This window comes from Salvia hispanica, chromosome 3, assembly GCF_029641045.1.
Source record: "Salvia hispanica isolate PSC_SH4W2 chromosome 3, Shi_PSC_v1, whole genome shotgun sequence".
Lineage (NCBI taxonomy): Eukaryota > Viridiplantae > Streptophyta > Magnoliopsida > Lamiales > Lamiaceae > Salvia > Salvia hispanica.
The window spans coordinates 1,581,270-1,605,266 of record NC_142694.1 but is presented as its reverse complement, the minus strand read 5'-3'; the positions used below and the strand labels follow the sequence as shown (position 1 = coordinate 1,605,266).

General features: G+C 37.4%; 6 protein-coding genes across 6 annotated transcripts; 5 read left to right on the top strand and 1 right to left on the bottom strand.

The window, feature by feature from the left end:
- Positions 1-1,112: 1,112 nt before the first annotated feature.
- Positions 1,113-5,573, top strand: LOC125210750 (protein neprosin-like). The gene is made up of 7 exons (XM_048110332.2): positions 1,113-1,505; positions 1,637-1,723; positions 2,273-2,545; positions 2,686-2,856; positions 3,874-3,927; positions 4,753-4,899; positions 4,970-5,573. The coding sequence occupies exons 1-7, from the start codon at positions 1,293-1,295 to the stop codon at positions 5,345-5,347; spliced, it is 1,323 nt and encodes a 440-aa protein (XP_047966289.2). The 5' UTR covers positions 1,113-1,292; the 3' UTR covers positions 5,348-5,573.
- Positions 5,574-6,265: 692 nt separating this feature from the next.
- LOC125209174 (Nucleic acid-binding, OB-fold-like protein) lies at positions 6,266-8,280 on the top strand. The gene is made up of 6 exons (XM_048108786.2): positions 6,266-6,521; positions 6,631-6,705; positions 7,180-7,268; positions 7,516-7,600; positions 7,752-7,833; positions 8,024-8,280. The coding sequence occupies exons 1-6, from the start codon at positions 6,351-6,353 to the stop codon at positions 8,116-8,118; spliced, it is 597 nt and encodes a 198-aa protein (XP_047964743.2). The 5' UTR covers positions 6,266-6,350; the 3' UTR covers positions 8,119-8,280.
- Positions 8,281-8,898: 618 nt separating this feature from the next.
- LOC125209175 (LOW protein: ammonium transporter 1-like protein) lies at positions 8,899-11,113 on the top strand. The gene is made up of 9 exons (XM_089068608.1): positions 8,899-9,143; positions 9,215-9,274; positions 9,780-9,827; positions 9,925-10,057; positions 10,153-10,229; positions 10,390-10,488; positions 10,575-10,645; positions 10,731-10,821; positions 10,904-11,113. The coding sequence occupies exons 1-9, from the start codon at positions 8,919-8,921 to the stop codon at positions 11,012-11,014; spliced, it is 915 nt and encodes a 304-aa protein (XP_088924734.1). The 5' UTR covers positions 8,899-8,918; the 3' UTR covers positions 11,015-11,113.
- A 3,037-nt stretch (positions 11,114-14,150) lies between these two features.
- LOC148929890 (ammonium transporter 1 member 2-like) lies at positions 14,151-16,307 on the top strand. The gene is made up of 2 exons (XM_089068607.1): positions 14,151-14,597; positions 14,962-16,307. The coding sequence occupies exons 1-2, from the start codon at positions 14,159-14,161 to the stop codon at positions 16,050-16,052; spliced, it is 1,530 nt and encodes a 509-aa protein (XP_088924733.1). The 5' UTR covers positions 14,151-14,158; the 3' UTR covers positions 16,053-16,307.
- On the bottom strand, positions 16,257-18,127 carry LOC125209173 (uncharacterized). The gene is made up of 2 exons (XM_048108784.2): positions 17,722-18,127; positions 16,257-17,111 (listed from the first exon to the last, which is right to left on the bottom strand). Exons 1-2 carry the CDS (start codon positions 18,058-18,060, stop codon positions 16,695-16,697), a joined length of 756 nt encoding a protein of 251 aa, XP_047964741.2. The 5' UTR covers positions 18,061-18,127; the 3' UTR covers positions 16,257-16,694.
- A 931-nt stretch (positions 18,128-19,058) lies between these two features.
- Positions 19,059-23,087, top strand: LOC125215734 (heme oxygenase-like, multi-helical). The gene is made up of 6 exons (XM_048117262.2): positions 19,059-19,588; positions 20,267-20,375; positions 20,933-21,223; positions 21,326-21,740; positions 21,854-22,120; positions 22,430-23,087. Exons 1-6 carry the CDS (start codon positions 19,218-19,220, stop codon positions 22,840-22,842), a joined length of 1,866 nt encoding a protein of 621 aa, XP_047973219.2. The 5' UTR covers positions 19,059-19,217; the 3' UTR covers positions 22,843-23,087.
- The last annotated feature ends 910 nt before the right edge of the window (positions 23,088-23,997 follow it).

Sequence of the window (23,997 nt, the reverse complement as noted above, 5' to 3'; positions counted from 1 at the left end):
GCATTAAAGATTGTGGATTAAGATGTAAGCCCACATGGAGATGATCGCTTTTGTAGCTTGGAACAAGGAATTTTCCCCACAAGAAAACAGAATAGAAGCCTCCCCCACGTACGCAATTCTATAAAAATTTTCAAAAACTTATTTTATTATTTAATTGATTCCCTAGTGCAAGACATCTAAAATTTTATTATTATAATCTTTTAATCTTGTTTGGGAAATCCAAGCTCATTTACTACACTCTTTTTGATAAATATGAATTTGCCATATTTATTACCTCTCTCTCATCATATGCGTGTGCATAAGAACAAAAAGAGAAACTACTTTCATATACATATATGTAAACTTTGGCATTAAGATCTTTTGCCTTGATTTTCTTCTGATTACTGGGCCACATATGTTATAATATTAATATGTAGTACTACTATATTTTCATACTTTGAAGTTTGAATATTCAATTAGTACAACTCTTGAGGATAAACCAATAATCTGAAGTTAATATAAAATGATTCCCTCAAATCTAAATTGTAGTTGATAATAATTAATCAGTACTAGAGTATTAATTACTAAAGCTGTGACAGCTCATATGGAGGCCAAAATTTCCCCAACTGCAATAACTTTAGCGGTGAACATTTGGATTTCGGATCGTATTTTTGCCCAGTCAGATTGAATTGTCCAAAATTCCGCAATCTAAGCAATGAAATCCGATCCGATCCAATAACTTTGAAATTACATAAAAAATATAAAATCCAAAAATCCAATAAAAAAAATTCGTATACCAATACCATAAAATTAAAAAAAAAATTGTAGGAGTACTATATTTAATCTGAAAATTTAAAATTTTTAAAGATCCTGAGAAATAAATGGTGAGGGGAAGATAGGTAGAATTACATGCTTTATTATTTCAAGTGGGCTGAGTGCAATAAAGAAGGGGTGAGGAGGGTAGGTCTTCATGATTTACACTAACATTATTTTTACTCTTCTCTCTTTTGCATTTATTGTGTGTGAAATGATAACAAAGATTCAATTTTACCAGTGAGGAAATGATAAGAAAGTTGGGCAGTCATTGTTAGATATAATTAATTAGTTCATGTATGCTGATATATATATACACACACGCACACACACTTTTCTGCAGGCAATCATGATTTAGATGTGTTGAATGTGTGTGGAACTGTGTGCACCTTCTCAACTTAATTGCTTCAATTCAATTCAATTCAATTCAAGAGAGAGCTCTTAGTGTGTGTGTTTTCTTTCATTTGGTTCACTTCATTTTGCATCACTGTGAATGAAAAATGGGAAGTGTTGGAGCAAGAAAGATAGGGTTTTTCCCCATCCCATCATCTTCTTTTCTTCTTCTTGTGGTGTTTCTTGCATTTCTCTCTCCACTATGTGAAGCCAATTCTTTAAACTACACCAAATTCTCACAAAAAGTCAGCAGCTTGAGACTTGAGAGGATTCAGAGGCATTTGGACAGCATCAACAAGCCCCCTCTCCTCACCATTCAGGTATCTTTCTTGTTTTATACGTTGAAATCAAAGCTCGATTTGTTCATTTTTCTTGTAACGCATAAATAATAAAGATTCGATTTTTACGAGCCTTCACTGATTTTTTGATGTTCAAATTTGAGTGATTTTAGAGCCCAGATGGAGATATGATAGATTGTGTACATAAAAGAAAACAGCCAGCATTGGATCATCCTCTTCTCAAGAATCACAAAATTCAGGTAAATTAATTAATTAATTTTCTTTTTCTCGTGTTCTAGCTAGGAAAAAGGACACATTTTATTAAATTTTGGAAATGTAACGCCAAAACCACCAAAATTTCCAACTGGTTTTCTCTTTATGGTACAATAAATTCCTTAACTACCAACCACCTCTCTCCCTTCGTACAACCAAATATTCTTGCAAGAATCCGAAATAACCCAACAAACTCTTTCATTGTAATGCCTATTTTTCGTACGCTAAGGTCATGTTCGATTTACTAGCAAAATAATACTGAGATATAATATGACAGTTCGAATATACTGTATTTGAATTAAATTAGTCATGTAAGTGAGAGTGGGAAGTATAATCGCGAGACAAAATTTAATCATGGCATTGTGGAGACGGACCAAGTTAAGTAAGAAAAAGGCAACAACACGAGAGATAAAAATAGATAAATACCAATAGTCACGAACAATAGTGGGAACCGGGCGGATTAATCTAAGTGTTTATTTTATGTATTTATTTTTAAAATAAAATAAAGTTACAAGAATCTGAATAATTTTTTTCAGAAAACACCACCGGAAATGCCAAAGGGGATAAAAATGGCGGAAACCGATGGTGTAGGAGAGAGAAACAGCAGCGGAAATGTGTGGCAAATGTGGCATCAAATGGGGCGGCGCTGCCCCAAGGGAACCGTGCCGATACGGCGGAGCACGGTGCATGACGTCCTGAGGGCTAAATCCCTCTATCATTTCGGCAAGAAATCGTCCAGATATGCGGCCGCGATCGCGGCCCGCCGCCGCGCCGACGCCCCCGATGTTGTTAGTGGCAATGGCCATGAGGTATGCGTGTGTGTTAATTTAAAAGAGATTTAATTATAAACTAATTATAAGTACTAAATAAATTATGTGAGTATACTAAATAATTAAATTTGGTGATTTAATTTATTGATGGTAATTTTGTATTAATTGAATAAATAAAGCACGCGATAGCGTACACAACGGGATCGGGAGAGGTATATGGGGCAAGAGCGACAATAAACGTGTGGGACCCATCGATAGAAGAGGTGAACGAGTTCAGCCTCTCCCAACTATGGGTTCTGTCCGGCTCATTTGATGGCTCCGATCTCAACAGCATTGAAGCCGGCTGGCAGGTACGCGCGCACACACACACACCCCTACGTGTCTCTGTGTTTTTCTATACATACATATACATATAGAGATGTGTAGCATTTCACACATTCACATGCACACACATGGCTCATTCATGTATAATTAGATCTGCTCATCAATAGAGTAGAATATAAGAATCAATTTCAAAAGTCAATCTCAAATCCCGAGTTTTGTTTTTACATACTATATATAATTGCATTTAAATACACATATTTTCATTTAATTGTCGGTTCGTGATAAATCAATGTCATTTTAGCAAGCGAATTGACGTTAACATCCTTTAATTTTGATTTCATATAATTGTCGGTTCGTGATAAATCAATGTCACCTTAGCAAGCGAATTGACGTTAACATCCAACTACATCCGTTAATACATTGGCCACTTGAGCAATGTAGATATATCATATGTTCACCTCATCTTTAATTTAGAGGGAAATTTGTCAAACTATTTGAAATTTTTTAGGATTTTGCAGCATAATTTTTGGTTGTCTGTTGTATATAAGCTTATGTTTGTCTTTTTATGTAGAAAGTACTGTGGTAGGATTGAGCATTGACTTTTTTTTAAAAATGTGTATTTAATTGTTATGACTGTTTTTCTCCCTTTTGACCTTTTGGTTAATTGATTAATGATTTGCTTTCCTAATCTAGATTACATATGAAGATGACGAATTATTTTTTATATGTTGGATGTTACTCCCTCTGTCCCGCTTTAGCAGTCTCATTGACTTTTCTGCACTCGTTTTATAAAAATGATATAAATAGTTAAAGTGGAGAAATAATAAAGTAAAAAAGAGAATAATGTAGATAAGACTCTTCTCTATATTATTCTCTTTTTTATTTTATTATTTCTCCACTTTAACTATTTATTATCATTTTTACAAAACGAGTGCAGAAAAGTTAATGAGACTGCTAAAGCGGGACGGAGGGAGTATAATATTATTTGTGAATAATTGTGAAAAGGTTGAAATTCTGAAGCTTTGATGGGTTGTACTAGTCAGGTTAGTCCGGAGTTGTATGGTGATAGCAGACCAAGACTCTTCACTTATTGGACGGTATGTTACTAATTTCTCTTCATTTTCATTAAAGAATAGTGAAACTAGAAGATAACTAATTTTTATTTGATGAATCAAAAGAGAAAAATGAGACTTATTAATTATGGATTAAGGTAGCATGTAAATTTAGTTAACTATGGGGAGAGAATATGTCTTCATTGTACTAATTTCTTAGGCCAACTATTTAAGAAGGGATAATAATCAGAGTTCTTTATTTTAGGTACTAATAAATCAAATTAACTTGAAATATCCAACAAATTAAAGGCTTGAGATTTGTAAAGAGGGGTCCAAAGACATGAACTTAAATTTTGTACATGTCAAGAGAGACCATGTATTTATAGCAATATTAACTCATGAAAAGTGACATTTCACCCTCCTGCATCAATGTGATTGTTATGTTTTTTGGTCCACTTATATTATTAAGAAACAATAATTTGGAATATTTTTTTGGTGAGAAATTCAGTGAATTCTTGAAGTCAATGGGTTGGAATCTGTTGGAAATGAGATTTTGCAATAATTGGGAGTGCATTTATTTTACTTTACCCATCTTCTGCAAGCATTGATGAATTGTTCATCTCCTTATTAAATATGCAGGGCCAAAATGGTCTATTTCATTTAACCTTGTCATCGCATGCATGTATAGTCTACATAAATTAGGAAAAATGCATTAATTAGCCATTATGGGCTCCTATTAATTTATTATTAATGTAATAAATTTTATAGTAAATTAATTCAGATCAAAGATGACTGACTCATAATTCTCTCCATAACTTCAAATAAATATAATAACCTTTTCTTATTTTTTTCCTTATAATAACTTTTCAGAGCGACTCATATCAAGCAACGGGGTGTTACAATCTCCTATGCTCCGGATTCATACAAACTAATAGCCGGATTGCCATCGGAGCCGCCATCTCACCGGTGTCATCCACCGGCGGAAATCAATTCGACGTCACCATTCTCATATGGAAGGTTAGATTCACTCATCAAAGTTTCAAATTAAATTTCAAAAAAACACAATTTTAACCTAACATAAAAATAGGACCCTAAATTGGGAAATTGGTGGATGAGCTTTGGTGATAGCACATTAGTGGGCTATTGGCCCAACGAGCTATTCACCCATTTAACGGACCGGGCCACGATGGTCGAATGGGGAGGCGAGGTTGTTAATTCCAGGCCCAATGATCAGCACACCTCAACCCAAATGGGCTCGGGCCATTATGCCGAAGCGGGCTTTGGCAAGGCAAGCTATTTTCGAAACCTAGAGATCGTCGACTCGGACAACAGTCTTAGCTCGGCCCGGGATATATCAACATTGGCCGAGAATACGAATTGTTACAACATCAAGAGTGCCTACAACAATGAGTGGGGCACACATTTTTACTATGGAGGACCCGGGAAAAGCCCGGAGTGCCCGTAATAGTAGGGCGGGCCGGCCCAAGTCCAAATTCTTTGTGTAGTTTACTTAAAATTGTAGAATTGGTGCTATTTCCAACCATGTTTTTGCTCGTTTTGTTTCTCTAGTTTTGTACGTGTTGGTAGGAAGAAATGTGTTATGTAAGCATAAAACAGGTAAGGAAATAGCTATATTTAATTTGGAAAAAGGTAATTATTAATAGTATAAAGTGTGGCTTTAATTATCTTAATTAACTTGTGTTATTCTACTTTCGGACAGATTCAACTGTGGGAAAGATTGAGTTTTTTACTATTTTATATTAGTACCTTGTTACTAAGATCTATCTCCGGACTATTTATGAACAAGTTAATCTCGAGCAACTAAATAAAGGGTATATATAGACCTGTCCATGGTTTACAATCGGTGGTTAAAATCGAAACCGTAACCGCCGATTATGGTTCCGAACCGAAACTGTGAGAATTTATTCGAACCGAAACCGTTGATTTTTTAACCGTAGTTCGATTCAAGTTTAAAAATTTTCGAACAGAAATCGTGCCGGAACCGCCGGTTCCGAGCGGTTCCAAATCGGAACCTTGAAAATCGCCGGAAAACCGGGCGGTTCGTAACCATGAAAAACTGTGAAAACCGTCGAAAAACCACCGGTTCGGAACCGAAACCGGCAGTTTTGGAACCGTAACCGCGAAACACCCTTGCAGTTCGGTTCCAGCTCAACAATTTCCAAAACTGGAACCGGCGGTTCCGAACTGTAACCGCCGGTTCTTGAACCGTGGGCACCTATGAATCAATATTCTAAACAAATGGGCTATAGAATCTATGTGGGCCAGTTAAAAAATCTGGCCCAATTTCTCAGCAAATAAATTTCTATCAAACCCTTAAAAAGGGCCCAAATAAAAAAAAAAAACAAATACAGAAACAAAGAGCGGCAAATCTGCTGCTTCTCTCCGTTTGCGCCACCGCCACCTGCAAAAAGGAATTCTCTCTCTCTCTAACTTGGAAAAGTATTGCAATGAAGGAGAGAGAAGAGGAGAATTTCGTGACGCCTGGTGATGTACTTGGAAAAGCTCTGGAGCTGAAGCCTGGCTACGGCGCTTACTTCTCCTCCCACGATAAAACCATATACGCCTCGCTCACTGGATTCCGCTCCATCACTCCTGCCCCAATCGACTCCGACGACCAGGTAATTCCAATTCCTGAAACACTGCTGATTTTGAGCTGGATTGAATATTCAATTTATTTTGTAATTTTTTGGCTTTTTTGGGAATTTATGTGTGGATTGTTGTTTTTAGAGGGCGACGGTGGAGGTGAAGGGGCACAAGTCGCACGGTCCGGTGCCGGAGCCCGGTGTTGTTGTTACTGCAAGAGTAAGGTTTTTCAATCTGCTAATTTTGCTTTGCTTGTGGAAATGGAGTTGATTTTGGTTTGGTGATGAGCTGAGTTAGGGCATAATTTAGCTCACATTAAGCTTACTTATAATTGAGTAATTTTCTTTTATAAATATTAGTATATGCATATTGAATATTGGAGCAGCTTGGTTCATTTATTGCTCTATCTAATGAATTTTAGTTCTTAATGTTAATTCATATATAAGCTAAATTAAGCCTAGGCACAAGTAGCTTGTATTTTTTTATAATTTGAGTCTTTTAAGGGGAATATATAGGAGATTTTGATGGCAATTTTATGAGATAGCAAGAGTATACTCTATATGTATTCTAGGAGTTGTTGGTTTTAGAAAGTGATCGTAGTAATCAGAGGTTTGCTGATTGCGAATTGAGGTAAACTTGAGACTATTCTGATTATGCTTATACTTTGCCATATTTTACTTGTTCTTGTGACAGGTTACAAAGGTGATGGCTAAAATGGCTTCTGCGGATATTGTTTGTGTAGGTCCCAAGTCCGTTAAAGAAAAATTTACAGGCATCATTAGGTATGTGAAGTAACTCTTACTCTTTTAGGCATTGTTGGCTTTTCTTGAGACTACTAGCGATTGAGAGTTCAGACCATAGTTAATGCTTATTATCTCATCGAATATAACTAGATGATAGTGGCATGATATCTTAGGTGCGACTTTCACTTTTCCATTTATCGGTGTTACTTTTACTTTGAGTACCATTTTTCTTTCTGGAACCTAATGGGTGATGACTACCTTGTCTTGGAATGTGCACATACGACAGGCAGCAAGATGTCAGGGCAACGGAGATTGACAAAGTAGAAATGCACTCCTCTTTCCGTCCTGGCGACATAGTTAAAGCTTTAGTTGTATCCTTCATACCATTTTCACATCAATTTTGAAAATGGTTTCTCTATTCAAATCGTTGAAATGGTTTGGATTCATTTTGCCTATGCGAGTTGATACACTGATTTTATTATTCAATGCCATTGCTATCCTTAATGTTTCTCCCTTTAAAAGCTGTCTCTTGGTGATGCTCGAGCTTATTATTTGTCAACTGCAAAGAATGAACTCGGTGTTGTTTCAGCCGAAAGCGCTGCTGGTATGAACTTCTCTACCTGTCTATCTGTTTAAACTTGTCCACTAGTAATTATAGCCTCGCTAAGGAATGCATAGACTGAAACAATTCTAATACCTTGTTCTTGATTTTCCATTCAGTTCAAATCTTCCTTTCGTGGGCATGATTTACATACTCTCATGCTCCTTAAACGATACATTCTAAACTCGTGCAGGTGCAACGATGGTTCCTATAAGCTGGACTGAGATGCAGTGCCCTCTAACAGGCCAAACTGAGCAGAGAAAAGTAGCAAAGATCGACGCCGTCTGAAGTAGCTTGAAACTGCATTGTGCTCTTTATCTGTAATACTTTTAGTTTAGAGGCTTGCTTTTGAGAAGTGTACCATTACATAGTACTTTCAGAAAAAATGATGTTAAAACTTAAAACTTTCCAGTTTAGTGTTTAGTTATTCCTTTTTCCGAAAAGATTAAATGGTGATATATTTTTTCCAATATTTTTTTTAAGTTTGATGATAAATGTTCATATAAATAATTGGACATATGAATTACTCATTCTTTACATTTAAAACCAAATTGAGAATATTTATTAATTTCAAGTAAATTAATAGAGTAATACTCCCTCTGTTCCGCGGTAGTTGAGTCATTTTTCCATTTCGGTACGTTACATAGTAGTTGAGTCATTTCCTTTTATAGCAAAAGTTAACACATTTCTTATCTCTTACTTTACTCTCTCTTAATTTATTCTTTCTTCACTTCTTTACTTTTTTCACTTTTTACTTTATTCTTCCTTTATTTAACCCATTTAACACAATTTTTCTTAAATCCCGTGCCGAAAAGAAACGCCTCTACTACCGCGGAACGGAGGGAGTGCATATTTAACTGTTCCTAATAGAAAAGATAAATTTATGTAAATTAAATATCTAGAGATTTAGGAGAAAATCAACATTTTTATTCATTTACAGATTACATAATTATCGTTATTATAATTACATGATCCAAAATATTGGATAATTTGTCCATATTCAGTCCACATGTCAAATCCAAAACCATAAAAATAAAAATAAATATTGAAATAAATCTAACAGAAAAAAACTGCTTAGAAACCAAAAAATGGCTACTACTTCACTCTCAGCTCTCAATCTTCTTCCTCCCTCCAAATTCTCTCCCTCTCATTCCCACTTTTTCCCCCAAACTCCCCTCCATATCCCCTCCTTCCCGAATCAGAGACCCCTAAAGTCGAAATCGCTTCGAACAATATCATTTGCTCTCGCAGAATCATCGGATTCTTCCAAATCCATTGACCGTGACCTGCAAATTCTTCTCCAGGAGCTCGCGGTATGGCCAATTGTATTGTGATTTATGCAATTAACTAAATCGGAGATTTACTTTTCTGTTTTTTTTCGCAGGATTGTTTTGTTCTTCCCGCGGACTATTTTAAGCAGTTACCGAATGATCTCCGTCTGGATGTAAGCTTACTAATTGGAGACGTGTGCTTGTTTTAGAGTTCGAATTTTTCAATCTCGAGTTTTTAGAGTTTATGTTTTTGTGAAATGTGTACACTGTGCATGGATGTTTGTACCTTTTGCATAACTGTAGAAGATAGAATAGATAAGCTGTGCCTGCAATTTTATGTAAAAATTCTGAAATGCAACCATGGATTTATGCATTGTGTAATGTAGCTGAATAATGGTCATAACTTTGCATTAGTAGGATGAGAATTTGTAATTTGAAGCACAAATACTAGCTTTAGGTGATAAATAGCGTCTGCGGATAGCTGTGTCGCATTCGGTATGGCTCTGAATTTTGCAGCTGTGCTGTGGAGATGAGTTAGGTTTACATCTTAAGCATTGATGGTTGAACTTTGCTCGAACGCGACTAAACCAATTCCTGATTTTCATGCTGTTGTTTTTTCGTTTTCTCTATTTCTTCACTTTTGTAGAGAAATTAACTTTTCGCTTTAAAATGTTGAAGCTGAATGATGCGGCCTTTGATCTCTCAAACGGCACTGTCAAAGATGAGGTCAGTTTGTGTTATTGATTGAAATTTGAAATGCATTAGAGATTTTGAAGTGATTGATGTGTTGATGATGAATTGTCTGCTTGCATTTGTATGTCAGTGTGGTGAAGAGGCTGGAGAGACTTTGTTAAATATAAGTCGAGCGTGGGAAAATGCAGAGACGTCAGTTTCAGCAGCTTTGGTGAGCAAGCTCCCCCAGCTAGTGGGCTCTCTGACCAGTAATAACAAGTCAGGCAAGTCTGCGGTGATACCGCTCTCTGTGGTGTTTTTCGTGTTCGTGAAAACGTCTGTATTAGTGCTTACTGATTTCGGTCTTACTGCTAGTTAGCACTTGGCAAGCGCCTGGTTTCGGCTTCTAGAAGGTTCCAGGCGATGGGCCAGTATGGTCAAGGTGAACCTCAAATGGTATGGATAGAATATTGTCTTAAATGAAGTCGTGAAAGTACATTTGTTTCACCCTTGAGTTTCTTGTTGCTTTTTTTTTTCGGTTTCTGGTTTCGGATTACGTTCACCATAAGCATTTTCTGCACCTCAATTTACTGTTGATCATTCTTAATCAGCATAGATTGCCAAAGTCATGAACAGAGCAGGAAAGGCATTGTCCGAAATTCCAGTTTCCGAGGTAGCTGATGAAGAACCAAAACAGGAAACTAGGGTTCTAAAGGTATATCGTCTTGCAATTGAACTAAATCATGTTCTATAATCACTATATTGTGGAAATGATGTGGCCATACTCCTGCCTCTCTGCAGTTTGGCGAGCTCCAGGTCGAATTGACTCCAGAAAAGGCGTATACTGGTGCTGTCATTGCCTTCTTCTTCGGGTACACTCCGCCTGAGCTGTGAGATTCTCAATTCTCGAGCAAAGTTTGAGAAACTCACGCCTTCTTTTTGAAAATCCGCTTGCAGGATTCTCACTTGGCAAGTGAGTCAAGGCATCCAACGCATACCAGAGAGCTCGTTGGAGTATGCAAATGACAACGCATTGCTCCTTGCTAAGGTGCCTAAAGTAAACTCATTTTTTGTACATTTCGTTTTCATCATACGGTCTTTGCTGAATGGAGAAATGATGTGAAATGCAGTCGCTTCGATTGACGCTGCTGTCGATCTTCTACTCATCAACGTTCTTATCTGCGTTCGCGTCTGTCGGGCTAGTCCTACTTGCAGGACAATTGAAGTCGAAGGATAAGTGAAATTGTATGCTCTTTGAATTGTATTGCTTCTTTTGCTGACAGTTGTGATGTAATTTGATCTTTTGTCTAGTCTCTATTATAAAAGATGAAGTTTTCTCATATTTTCATCTTATCAAGTGTTGTTACTCCTTTTTGTTTGTAGTCATATGTTTGAGTGGATTTTTGGTTAAATGAGTGTTTTTCTCATCCAATGCAGGCTACTTTTAGTTTTTATTTTTGACGTGGAATTTAAGAAATTGATTTGAATGAATAAGTGTAGATATAATAATACTCCCTCCTCCCTTAAAGTTTGGCACCATTTGACCCGACACGGAATTTAAGAAATGTAATGTAATAGAAAGTGAGTTGAAAAAATTAGTGGCATGTGGGTCCTGTTTTTATATATTAGTTTTAAAATAAAATGTGAGTGTGAATGAGTTAGTGGAATATGAGATCCAATGCAAAAAATGATAAAATTGAAATGTGACAAATTTTTAGGGTCGGACGAAAAAGAAAATATGTGACAAATTTTCATGACGGAGGGAGTATATGTTAATGGGAAAAAATAAAATACTACTCCAGAATAAAATAAGAGGAATTAAAAATATTATTTTAGCTAAAAGAGGAAATTGAATTGAGATATTTTATGAACTAACAAGATTTTACATAGTCATCGATGATTATTTTATATATAAGATTCATTGATAGGTATCGCGTGTAACAAAATAAAGTAATCAATAATTCAATATATTCGAAATTAAGTAAGAAGAAGCCAAATGAGACAAACATGTATAGTGACATCACGTTTGATGTTAGTTCACCCACTACTTATAGCTAAATTATCAATAATTTGGATTTCTTTGCTTATAATTTTGTCTTAAAATTCATCGAGATTCGTCTTGTTTGAAAAGTAGCCACAAATTGTGCTGTCATAGTATATGCAGACATCAACGTTTTCAGCTATTTACTTCTTTTAACTTTATAATATGCTGTTTAGATCTGACTTTTCTATATAGTTGATATTTTCTTATGTAATTAATTTGATAACCAATTATTCTCAATGAGAGGTCACCCTTCTGATCACATTTTTAGCCTCTTGAATTATAAAATTCATTCACTATGATTTAGTATTAAATTCAATTTTACCCTCCAAACTCCAAAGTCCAAACGCCTACGGTTTCCACAGATTCTCACAATAATGGAGATTGGTTCGGTCAACATATTAGAAAATACAAAATATCAATATTGCTGTTAGATTTTATATGTATAAATTATTATTATATGTAAGTAATTAGTATAATTTATTAGGGGTGGCAAATCGTGCGTGTCGGGTCGTTATCGCGTCGTTATCGTGACGACACGAACACGATAACAACAAGCACGAACACGAATCGTTAAGAAAACCTCAAACACCAACACGACCCGCTACCTTAAGACACGGACACGACACGAACACGACACGAACCCATTAAAGACACGAACCACTTCGGGTCAACACGACACGATAACAACACGTATTGGAAATTGATTATATATTTAAATGATTTAAATGAGCTATAAGCGAATGAGACTATGAGAGTCAATTTAATAAGTAGGAGTATTGAAAAATGAAAATGATAAGATTTAATAATATTAAAATATTATTTATTAACGGATAACACGAACACGTATTGTTAACAGATAACACGAACCCAACACGAAATTTTCGTGTCCTTAACAGGTCGACTCGATAAGGACATGAACCCAATAAGCTCTGACCCAAACCCATTAATTTTGTACCGATTCATATCGTGTTATCGTATTGTGTCAAAAATTATAAGCCCTATAATTTATACCTATAGAATCAACACACATAAACATTGAGTATAGTAATTCGATCCTATAAATTTTGAGTATAGGCTTTAATCACTTTATTAACACACAAACTCATACCAAAAATTGACTAGAAAGGAATCAACACTCCGCTTTGCAAACGCACTCAATTACTAATTACTCAGTTGTCTTCGTAAAACTGATTCTACACATTAAAAAAAGCTAATCACATAAGCTTTTCAATATTTATGATAGGATCAAATCTCAACTACATATTCGTGCAAAAGGTAGGAGACTAAATTAGATATAATTTGCATCGAGGTCAAAAGAACTTCTTTCATTATTTAATAATCTCTATGTAATGATGATGTGGACATCAAATTTATCTTATTTAATCAAACTGATTAAATCATTCTATACAAAAAGTAGTACTACTATTAATTTGACCAATTGGTAATTATCTAAAGCTCTATGAAATATCTGACCTTTTGACAGATAGAGATCCAGTTCATGATACCTATCTCAATTAATTCATTGCTGGCCTATATTATATTAGGCAAATTGTTTATAACGCTTTATTGCTATTTTCAACCCAATAATTAATGACATTCAAAAGGTCAACAGCAAGATTCAAGATTCAAATGTATTGAATCCAAAATTTATTACTCCTACTTTTTACAGGAATCATACAAAATGTGAAAAGAATCTCATATTTTTAGAACTCCACCATGACTTGTCAAGCTTCTGTTGATATTTTTAGACTAATATTAGAATATGATGATACCCCTCACAACTAAAATCTATATTGTGACTTCATAATTTATGTGCCATATCATTAATTGTGCCTTCGATATATCATCAATTTTATTTGAAATTAGGGAAATATATTATGACTTCACAAATCATTGTATCACCAATTTCATAAATATTGTATTTATGAAATATCACCAATTTTCTAGTATATATTACTATGACTTTATAAAAATGAATTTAAAATTAGGTAATTATATTTTTCCAACCCAAAAAAAAATATTAAACTGACAAAAATAATTCAGATTTATATAACTTGCACTAATTGAAAATCAGGATATATGTGGAACCAAATTAACTGCGAAATATATTTTCATACTATATAACCTAATTTGCATACATTGAATAAAAACATGAATTTACTCAATACAGCTTTACATGATAATGAACACAATATAATTAGAACCAAATTAATTGCGAAATATGTACTATAATTAACACATATAAATGTCCAAAATACCCTAAGTCTCCCACAAAATCTCTATAAATATCAATTCTCCTCTAATAATTCATTCTCATCCCCAAATCTTTTTTTTTTTGTCCATGGCTGATTCCATAAGCTGCTCAGCAGCCGACCTCCTCCCCCTCCTCGGCGGCTCCGCGGCCAACGCCACCGCCGCGGCCGCCTTCCTCTGCACCCGCTTCGACGAGGTCTCCGCCCGCCTCGACGGGGCCAAGTTCGCCATCGACAACACATACCTCCTCTTCTCGGCCTACTTGGTCTTCGCCATGCAGCTCGGCTTCGCCATGCTCTGCGCGGGATCGGTCCGCGCCAAGAACACCATGAACATCATGCTCACGAACGTTCTAGACGCCGCGGCCGGCGGCCTCAGCTACTACCTCTTCGGCTACGCCTTCGCCTTCGGTGGCCCCTCGAACGGCTTCATCGGAAAACACTTCTTCGGCCTCAGAGATTTCCCCTCTCCCGCCGGGGATTATAGCTTCTTCTTGTATCAATGGGCTTTCGCCATTGCTGCTGCAGGTGATTAAGATTTTCATCACTAATTTTCTTGTAAATAATTAGTATGATATATTCTGTGAAACGTAAAAATCTATGACTTTAATGGAATTAAAGGGAAAAAGTCATTGGAAAATAATGTGGCATTGATTGATGGTGTTAATGCAGAATGTCAACGGTTGCAGGGTTAATACATATAGGAAAATTGGATATGAAACCAAAAACAAAGGGAAGAGAAATAATGGGTTTTATTCTGACATTAATAATAGATTCAGCACAATATTTTTTTAACAGTTTTGTTTAGTGTATTATGTATATGTCATTTTGGTATATAGTAAAGGGTATATTTGTCCAATAATAATATTATGACGTTGTATATTGTGATCAGGCATTACTAGCGGTTCGATTGCAGAAAGAACTCAATTTGTGGCATATTTGATATACTCCTCATTCCTCACTGGGTTCGTGTATCCGGTGGTCTCACATTGGGTCTGGTCGGGCGACGGTTGGGCTGGCGCAGCGAAGGCCGACGGGAACTTTCTCTTTGGCTCGGGAGCCATCGACTTTGCTGGCTCGGGTGTCGTCCACATGGTCGGTGGCATTGCTGGTTTATGGGGAGCGCTAATTGAGGGACCGAGGATCGGCCGGTTCGACCACAGTGGCCGGTCTGTCGCCCTGCGCGGCCACAGTGCATCGCTAGTGGTGCTAGGCACCTTCCTTCTATGGTTCGGGTGGTATGGTTTCAACCCCGGTTCGTTTCTGGCCATAGCTAAGTCATACGACACTAGGGGGGCCTACTACGGCCAGTGGAGCGCGGTGGGGAGAACTGCTGTCACGACTACATTAGCTGGAAGCACGGCTGCCCTAACCACCCTGTTCGGGAAGAGGCTCTTGGTTGGGCATTGGAATGTTATTGATGTGTGCAACGGCTTGTTGGGAGGGTTTGCCGCAATCACCTCAGGGTGCTCTGTGGTTGAGCCATGGGCTGCAATTATATGCGGCTTCGTGGCATCTTGGGTGTTGATAGGGTTCAACAAGCTGGCCGAGAAGGTAAAGTATGATGACCCATTGGAGGCGGCGCAGCTGCACGGTGGCTGTGGCGCGTGGGGCTTGCTATTCACTGGGCTATTCGCCAAGAAAGCTTTTGTAAACGAGGTTTACCCAGGGAAACCAGATAGGCCGTACGGGCTGCTCATGGGCGGTGGCGGGAGGCTCTTGGGCGCCCAGATCGTCCAAATTCTGGTGATTATCTTGTGGGTCACGGTGACAATGGCACCACTGTTTTTGGTGCTCCACAAGCTGAGGTTGCTGAGGATTTCGTCCGATGATGAAATGGCCGGAATGGATGTCACCAGGCATGGTGGCTTAGCCTACATCTACCATGACCAGGAAGATGAAAAAACTCTGCCACACTTCAAGATGACAAGGATCGAACCGGGGGAAACTCCGACAGGGGAGCGTCGACAGCAGGGTGCATAGGTCCGGTCCAGGCATGTTCAAGAATTCAGCATCTACCACAACAGGAACCAATGTGTTTCAAAACGCATTAGGATGTCAAACAAGTAAACAAGGACTAGTGGTTAATGGTAACAGTGTTTTTAGGTAGTATATGCCTATAATTTGATGTTTTTGCTGTGTTTTGATTCCATCTAGATAAGCTTCATTGTGTAACAGAGTCCTATGTCAAGACAATGAATGTTTCACATTCTATAAGATGGTATATATTCAACCTCATTCGTCCTTAACAGAAAATAACGTATACAGAGAACGGTTCTTGAATAGACAACGAACAATAATAGTGGCACAACGAATGACAACAATCGAAACCTTAACAAAGGCTCATAATATAATCCATGCCTGAAATGGGAGAACTGAAGCCAAAGAAACGGAACCTTAAAGAGCAGTGTCGATTCACCATGCCTGCCCTTGTTCTGGATCCTTACCGGTATAGAAGTCAAGCGAGCTTAGCAATTGAAGGCTGATTTATCAAAAATTGGGGACAATTTTGCATGCAATCTCGAGATCGGAATAACTTGGTCCAAAATCCCAAAAATGGAACATTGAAATCAAGAGTCTCACGAGCAATGGACTTTTACCCTTTGTTCTCCTAGTTATCTTAAATCACTCGTTCGCTCCTGGTTCCTCTTCCTTCTTAATAGGCGCCACACGAGGATCCTTCTCCGCTCTCACTGGATTATCTAGCTCATCCCACCCTCCAAAATCTTGACGATTCCTGCTCTCATTTGCATTGTTATTATTGCCTTCGAACCATGACTTGTAATTCCCAGCTTCCTTCCTATTCCGGGTCTGGCCTCCCTTTTCTTTTCTTGCTCTAGAACTACCAGTGAATGGCCTCTTCTTCCTCTTAGACTTCCGTCTAGGGGTTTCATCGGCCCTCCCCCACACCATGTCCGCAACTAGATAAAACGCTGACTGAGCAAGGGGAAGAGCAACTGCCATGAGGATAGAATCAGGGCCCCTGCCCATAAAAAAGTAGATCACAACTGCTGGAACCATCCATCCAAAGGCTCGAAGTATCTGCACTATAACTGAACTCCATCATCTCATTGAAGTGTGAGACAAACTATTCGAACTAATGTACGCACCAACAAAGTTATCCACTACACATGATCCTTGCTTTCATGCATCAAACACTAAAAAACAGTTAATCTAATGCTGATACAGTGACCTTTACATACATAAACAAGAACCAGATGTTCAAGGAAATGTGAGAAACCTATTTCTCAAAGCCTCATTTTCAACAAAGAAGACTCAATGAAAAACATGAAACACATAACTTTAAACTCCAGTTTTGCATAATCAAACAAATACTAGCCAATAATCAACTCTAAGCTGCAAACTGAGATCAATTCATCGTCGTCAAGGCTATTCTAAAAAATTCACAGATTCTTTCACCAAATACAATGCAGCAACAAAATTGAGAAAATTTCAGCAACTATGCTACTCTCAACTACTGAATTTACCATTAAAACATCACAAACTCAATTTAAAGAAAACGAAAATAACTTCAATTAACTTCTAAATCTGCAGGAATCAATAAAAATTGTAAATTTATGGAGGAAAATTGTCATGATTCTACATTAATATACAATTTAAAAGCAAGCGATAAATTGACCTAATACACTACCTTAAACACCCAATCGAATCCAATCGAAGCTTCGAGAATCCCAAAACCATCTTCCTCCTCCTCCTCATCATCGGACCACCAAACCCTCTGCTTCACGGCGTTCCTGAACTCCAACACATCCTCCTCATCGAACTCGTCTGCTGAATAAGCATCGCTGAATCTGGACCGTCGGTTAGGTCTCGAATTCCCCTCCCAATTCCACCTCCGGCCACCGGTAAAAAACCGCCACCGACACGCCTTGTAATTGGTTCGGCCGCCGTCGTCTATGAATCTGCGGAAGTGATTATGACAAGCTGGACTTCTGAATTCGCAGAAAAATTGAACTGCTTGAGACCCCATTGAGCATGGGCGACTGAGCAAGATTTCAGAAAACCGCCATTTTTTGATGCAATTAGGATTTTGGAGGTACAAGCATTACAGCCTCAGGTGCAAACGCTATCTAAGCATTATATCTTCCGCTTAAAATAAAAAAATTAATTATTCCAAAATCCAAATTTTAACGGTTTCAACTGATTGCTTCAGGTGTTATACGATTAATTAATACAGTTTGTTATCCTTAAAATAAAATAAACTAAAAAATAAATAAAATTTAAAAATCCGATAATAACGTTTTATGTTTTGAAGGTACAATTAGAACAGCGTGAGGTGCAAACCTGCCCAAGGTTTACCGACCGGCGGTTAAAACCGAAACCGTAACCGCCGGTTATGGTTCTGAACCGAAACCGTGAGAATTTATTCCAACCGAAATCGTCGATTTTTGAACTGTGGTTCGGTTCAGGTCCAAAAAATTTCGAACCGAAACCGTGCCGGAACCACCGAAAAACCGTGAAACCAAGCCGGAACCGCAAAAAACCGATTGTTCGAAACCGTGAAAAACCATAAAAAAAGCGCCAGCAAACCGTCGGTTCGGAACCGAAACCGACGGTTTTGGAACCAGAACCGTAACCGCGAAACACCCCCGCGGTTCGGTTCCGGTACAACAAATTCCAAAACCGGAACCAGCGGTTCCGAACCGTAACTACCGGTTCCTGAACCGTGGGCACCTCTAGGTGCAAATGCTAGTATATGTTTTCTCTCCTACTCTTATCAAGTTCTTTCGTCTTATCAAGTTCTTTCGGATAAAAATTAAATAAAAATAATTAAAATTAGATTAAAAAAGGGTTAATTAATTTTTGACTCCATGCGAAAATAACAAAAAAACTGTTTAACTGACTTCGGGCTAGTGGGACCCACTTGTAACTGCATAGGGATAAATGGGCCGATTGATAAATGGGCTTTTCTGGAATATATATATATATATTTTAGAGCCCATCACGCCTTATTTTCATCCGCCCATTTTAAACTTTCCAATTTTCTCTCTCCGCCTCTCTCCGCCACCACCGTCCACCGCCTCCGCAGCTGCAGCTGCAGCCGTCTCCACCAGCTGCACAAAACCGGTGGAACATCCTTCTGGAGGAATAAACTCTGGAAGAATAAGGAAAATCACGCTAAATTTGATGCAGAAGCTGATAAGTTCCCTCAAAACCCTATCATCGCGGCAATCGCCCAATTTCTCCACAAATCTGTTTTCCACTTCTTCTCGTTCTGTTCCTTCCCCGGCGTTCGTGCAGCGTCTCCGATCTCGCAAATTCGCATCGACTACCGGTGATTTTAAAGCAATTACGATGGCATCGTCGGCAACGGGGAAGTTGCCGGCAGCGATAGAAGACGGCTTAGGAAAGAAGTACTGGTTAAAGTTCAAGAAGGAGTGGACTGAAGCTCTTTACACTCCGTTTGTGATCGCATTGGCGGCGGGAAATCTCAAGCTCGACTCATTTCGCGATTATATCGCACAGGACGTGTATTTCCTCCGTGCATTTGTGAAAGCGTTAGTAATCCTAACTTTTGTGTGTTCATTTGATCTACATTTCGTGTTCTTATGTTTTTTTGTCGTTAAATGTTTTTATCAGTTTTTCTTTAATAAAAGTTTGTTCTATGTTGATGTTTGTTTCTTGGTATAGAATTCATATGCCTGTTTCACGTATCACGATTTTTTTAATTGTGCTTGAAATCGTGATAGAATTAGTGAGTAAATTAATGATAAGCGTAGGGAGAGATTCTTAGTGAGGATATTTTCTTTGATATATTAGGAAATAACGTAGGGAGAGATTCGTAATGTGCAAACGATTTTATAGGTGTTTTATTCTTGTGAATGTTAGTTTAATGGAATACTTCATTCTTTGGTGGGAAAATATTAGCAGTTGAGAGATTCTATCAGCTTTCTTGCAAAAGAATATGTTCTGTTTCTGTTTCTTATTTTTGTAATTTTAATTTTGTGTCATAGGTTGTTAAATGGTTTTGAAGTTAATAATTTAAACTCTCTGTTTACACTTTAAGAATTTCCAGTTTAATGAAGATTGTGCATGCTTGTGAAACCTATTTTAGTGGAATCGATTATAGATAACTATTTGACCTCTGTTAATTATTTGTTAATAATTTAAACTCTCTGTTTAAATAGTAATGCGATATAATTTCTAATTGTAAGGGTCCAAAAGTTGTTCATCAGGTATGAAATGGCTGAGGAATGTGCTGATGATGACGATGCAAAACTTGGGATTGCTGAACTCCGAAAAAATGTTCTTAAAGAACTCAAAATGCATGATTCATCTGGTGATGTAAGTAATAATACTCTGGTCTTTGTTTGTAAAATAGACCTTCTGTAAGATGGGTAGAAAACTTTTGATTTAGTGTTTAAAATCATCACAATACTAAATCTCTCTTAATGGCATCAAGGATTTACTGTTTAAAATTGTTTTCTAGATAGTTTTCTGGATCTATTAGACACCTTTTGGATCTAAACTATTAACCTCTGAGGACAGAAGAAGATGAAGATTGTATGTAGATTTATTTTCATAAGTCTGGAATCTTCACTATTTGTGAATTAGATCAGTAACACATTGCTTATTATGCTACTCCGTGTTTATTTCATGTCTATGGTGGATAAAAATAAGATTAGTCATGTGATTGGCTCTTTGGTTTGCTTTTGCTAAATAACTTGATCATATGCCATCTTGTTGTGTGAAATACTAGATACCCAGAAACCTGACATAATAGCTTGTGGGATGTTTATTGGCTAAGTTTGATAACTGTAATCCATTTCGTTTGCTTCTAAGTTGACATCACTCCATTGTGTTACTGTTTTCCTAACTGTTCTCCACATTGGCCTATGCAGGTATGGGGTTTTAGTTTGCCCAAAGACATCACTCCAAATGCTGCAACTGTTAAGTATACAGATTTTTTGTTGGCAACGGCCTCGGGAAAGGTTGATGGAATAAAAGCTCCTGGTAAACTCGCTACTCCTTTTGAGAAAACAAAATTGGCAGCTTATACTATCGGTGCCATGACACCTTGTATGAGGCTTTATGCCTTTCTGGGTAAGGAGTTGCAGACACTTGTTGATCCCAATGAAGGTGTTCATCCTTACCAAAAGTGGATAGACAATTATTCCTCTGATGCTTTTCAGGTTTGTTAGCAATACTAGGTTTGCATTCAACTAAAGCAACATATGCCTTACTTCTCATTAATTAATCTGCCCCGGGGGTTCTATCCCTTCTTTTCTGTATAGGCTGCAGCTTTGCAAACAGAGGATCTCTTGGAAACATTGAGTGTATCTTTAACTGGGGAAGAGCTTGATATAATTGAAAAGCTCTATTTTCACGCTATGAAGCTTGAAATAGAGTTCTTTCTAGCCCAGCCACTTGCGCAGAAAATTGTTGCTCCACTCTCTAAAGAGCACAACCCAACAGAAAAATGTCTCGTGTTATTTTCAGATTTTGATTTGACGTGCACTGTTGTGGACTCATCAGCGATCTTGGCGGAAATAGCAATTATAACAGCTCCAAAATCAGATCAAAACCAATCTGGAACTCAACTTGCTCGGATGTCCTCAGTTGATTTAAGAAATACATGGGGAGAACTTTCCAAGGATTACACTGAAGAGTATGAACAGTGCATTGACAGCATACTGCATTCTGATAAAGGTGAGTGTTTATCATGGTTCTCTCATGACCATAAATGTTGTCAATCTTCTAGACCTGCTAATTGGCTTGGAGTGTTGATGATAAATTTTTTTGTGATTAATTGTACTTTGTAGAGGACAAATTCAACTATCTCGGGCTGCGTGCAGCACTTGAGAAACTTTCAGATTTTGAGAAAAAAGCAAACTTAAGAGTGATAGAGTCTGGGGTATTGAAGGGTATAAATGCTGACGACATCAAACGGGCTGGAGGGCGCCTTGTCCTGCATGATGGTTGTACCAATTTTTTTCAGAATGCTGTTAAGAATGAAAAGTTGAACAAAAACATTAATATCCTCTCCTATTGCTGGTGTGCTGATCTAATCAGGTCTGCGTTTTCCTCAGGTAAGCCTTTTCCTTTTTCCATCACATTATGAAACATGAATATTGCATCCTCAAGTTTTAAGTGAACTTGTAAAACTTAAGAGTTGTCCTTACCTTTAGTTTAGGAATGTTGAACTTTTGATTGAGTAATCTGATTTAAGAGACTGTGAAATACATTTATGTAAGATCTTTTTTGATAATGGTGTTGTGGAACTGACTTATATGTTATGAAGTGCTTTATATTGTTTTGTACTAGTATTGTCTAAGATTAGGACGGAATTTCTTCATTATTCGTTGAGGGTTATACTAATTTGGTCTAACCTCATACAGTTGGTTTAGACGATGGTACTATACATGCAAATGAGTTGGTCTTTGAAGACTCAATATCAACGGGTGAGATTGTTAAGAAGATTGAGTCTCCCATCGACAAAGTTCAAGTGTTTACTAAAATACTGCAGAACAGCTGCAACGATAAGCAGACCCTGACCATCTATATTGGAGATTCAGTGGGTGACTTGCTTTGCTTGCTCGAAGCAGATGTGGGAATCGTGATAGGTTCAAGCGCCAGCCTTAGAAGAGTGGGAAATCATTTCGGCGTTTCTTTTGTTCCCCTTTTCCCAGCTCTGGTCGCGAAACAGAAACAAGTAACTGATGAAAGCATGCCTGGCTGGAAGGGTCTTTCCGGAGTTCTCTACACAGTATCAAGCTGGACAGAGATCCATTCTTTCATTCTCGGGTTGTAGAAGCTCTTCCCGTCTCGGACTGGATGTTTTGGAGAGATGTCTATATAGATATACATACAAGCTTGGTGGCTGTTTTTGTTGTGGGCCACACATATGATCATCAGCTTTGTTGTTCCCTTTGTTTTTACTACAGGGTCTTCAGCTCAACAATCATTTCTCTTTTTTAGCCAAACAATTTATAAACTGTGAATGCAATTCTTTTGGCTGGAGTGTTACTCAAAAGCTTTCGCCTCTCGTATTTTTCAGATCCGAAGCTCGATTTTCACCTATCTTTGCTTGAAATATTGAAATGTTGTAGGCAGATATGTTCCATTCATGTTTTCATTGAATGACATTGGAGTATTGTATGTGATCTTCTCAACTGCAATTTCCCTTGAAGAAACTGTCAGCTTTTCTATATTTTACACTCATATGCTCATTTTATATACTCCATGAATGCCATTTTTATATTTGTATGAATATGATGTTGGATATTTTAGTGTAATTGGATTAACTTGATTGATCAGTATTATTATAATGATACATAATTTAAGTATGGCGGTGCGGAGTGCACGCTTATTTGAATTCATTATGATGTTAGGGGCGAAGCCCCTTAACAGATGAACGGGGGGCAGCGCCCCCGGGTAGCGGGGTCCAAGGGACAGAGCCCCTGACTGGTGTCAGCTTGGAAATTTTTTATTTCCAACGAAATTGCTTTATAAGAAATTCATCCGAAAATATAATTTCTTAAAATCAAAGGACTAATTTGCAATTTCAAAAAACTTTGAAAATCAGCTAAATTCGATTAAGAATTTAACAGATGCAACTTTTCGAAATTAACAGATGCAACCCTTCATCTTTATTAAGAACTGATCAGTTCTTTGGTTCGAATTACTCTCGAACATACATATGATATTTCTGAGTTCTCTGAATTTTATCCGATCAAATAATTTGGTAGAACCACCGAAATTGATTTAATCTGAAAGTGATTATCACGACTTTCAGATAGATTATCCGTTTTTCTGTTCTGTATATTGAATCTCCCTAACACATGAATGTCTTACAATTCTACGCTTCTATGGTCATTTTATGTTTGTATGAATACCTATACATATAGTTATTCTACACTAGGTTCTATGCAATTCCATTATATTACTATGATGCATTTCTAGAACT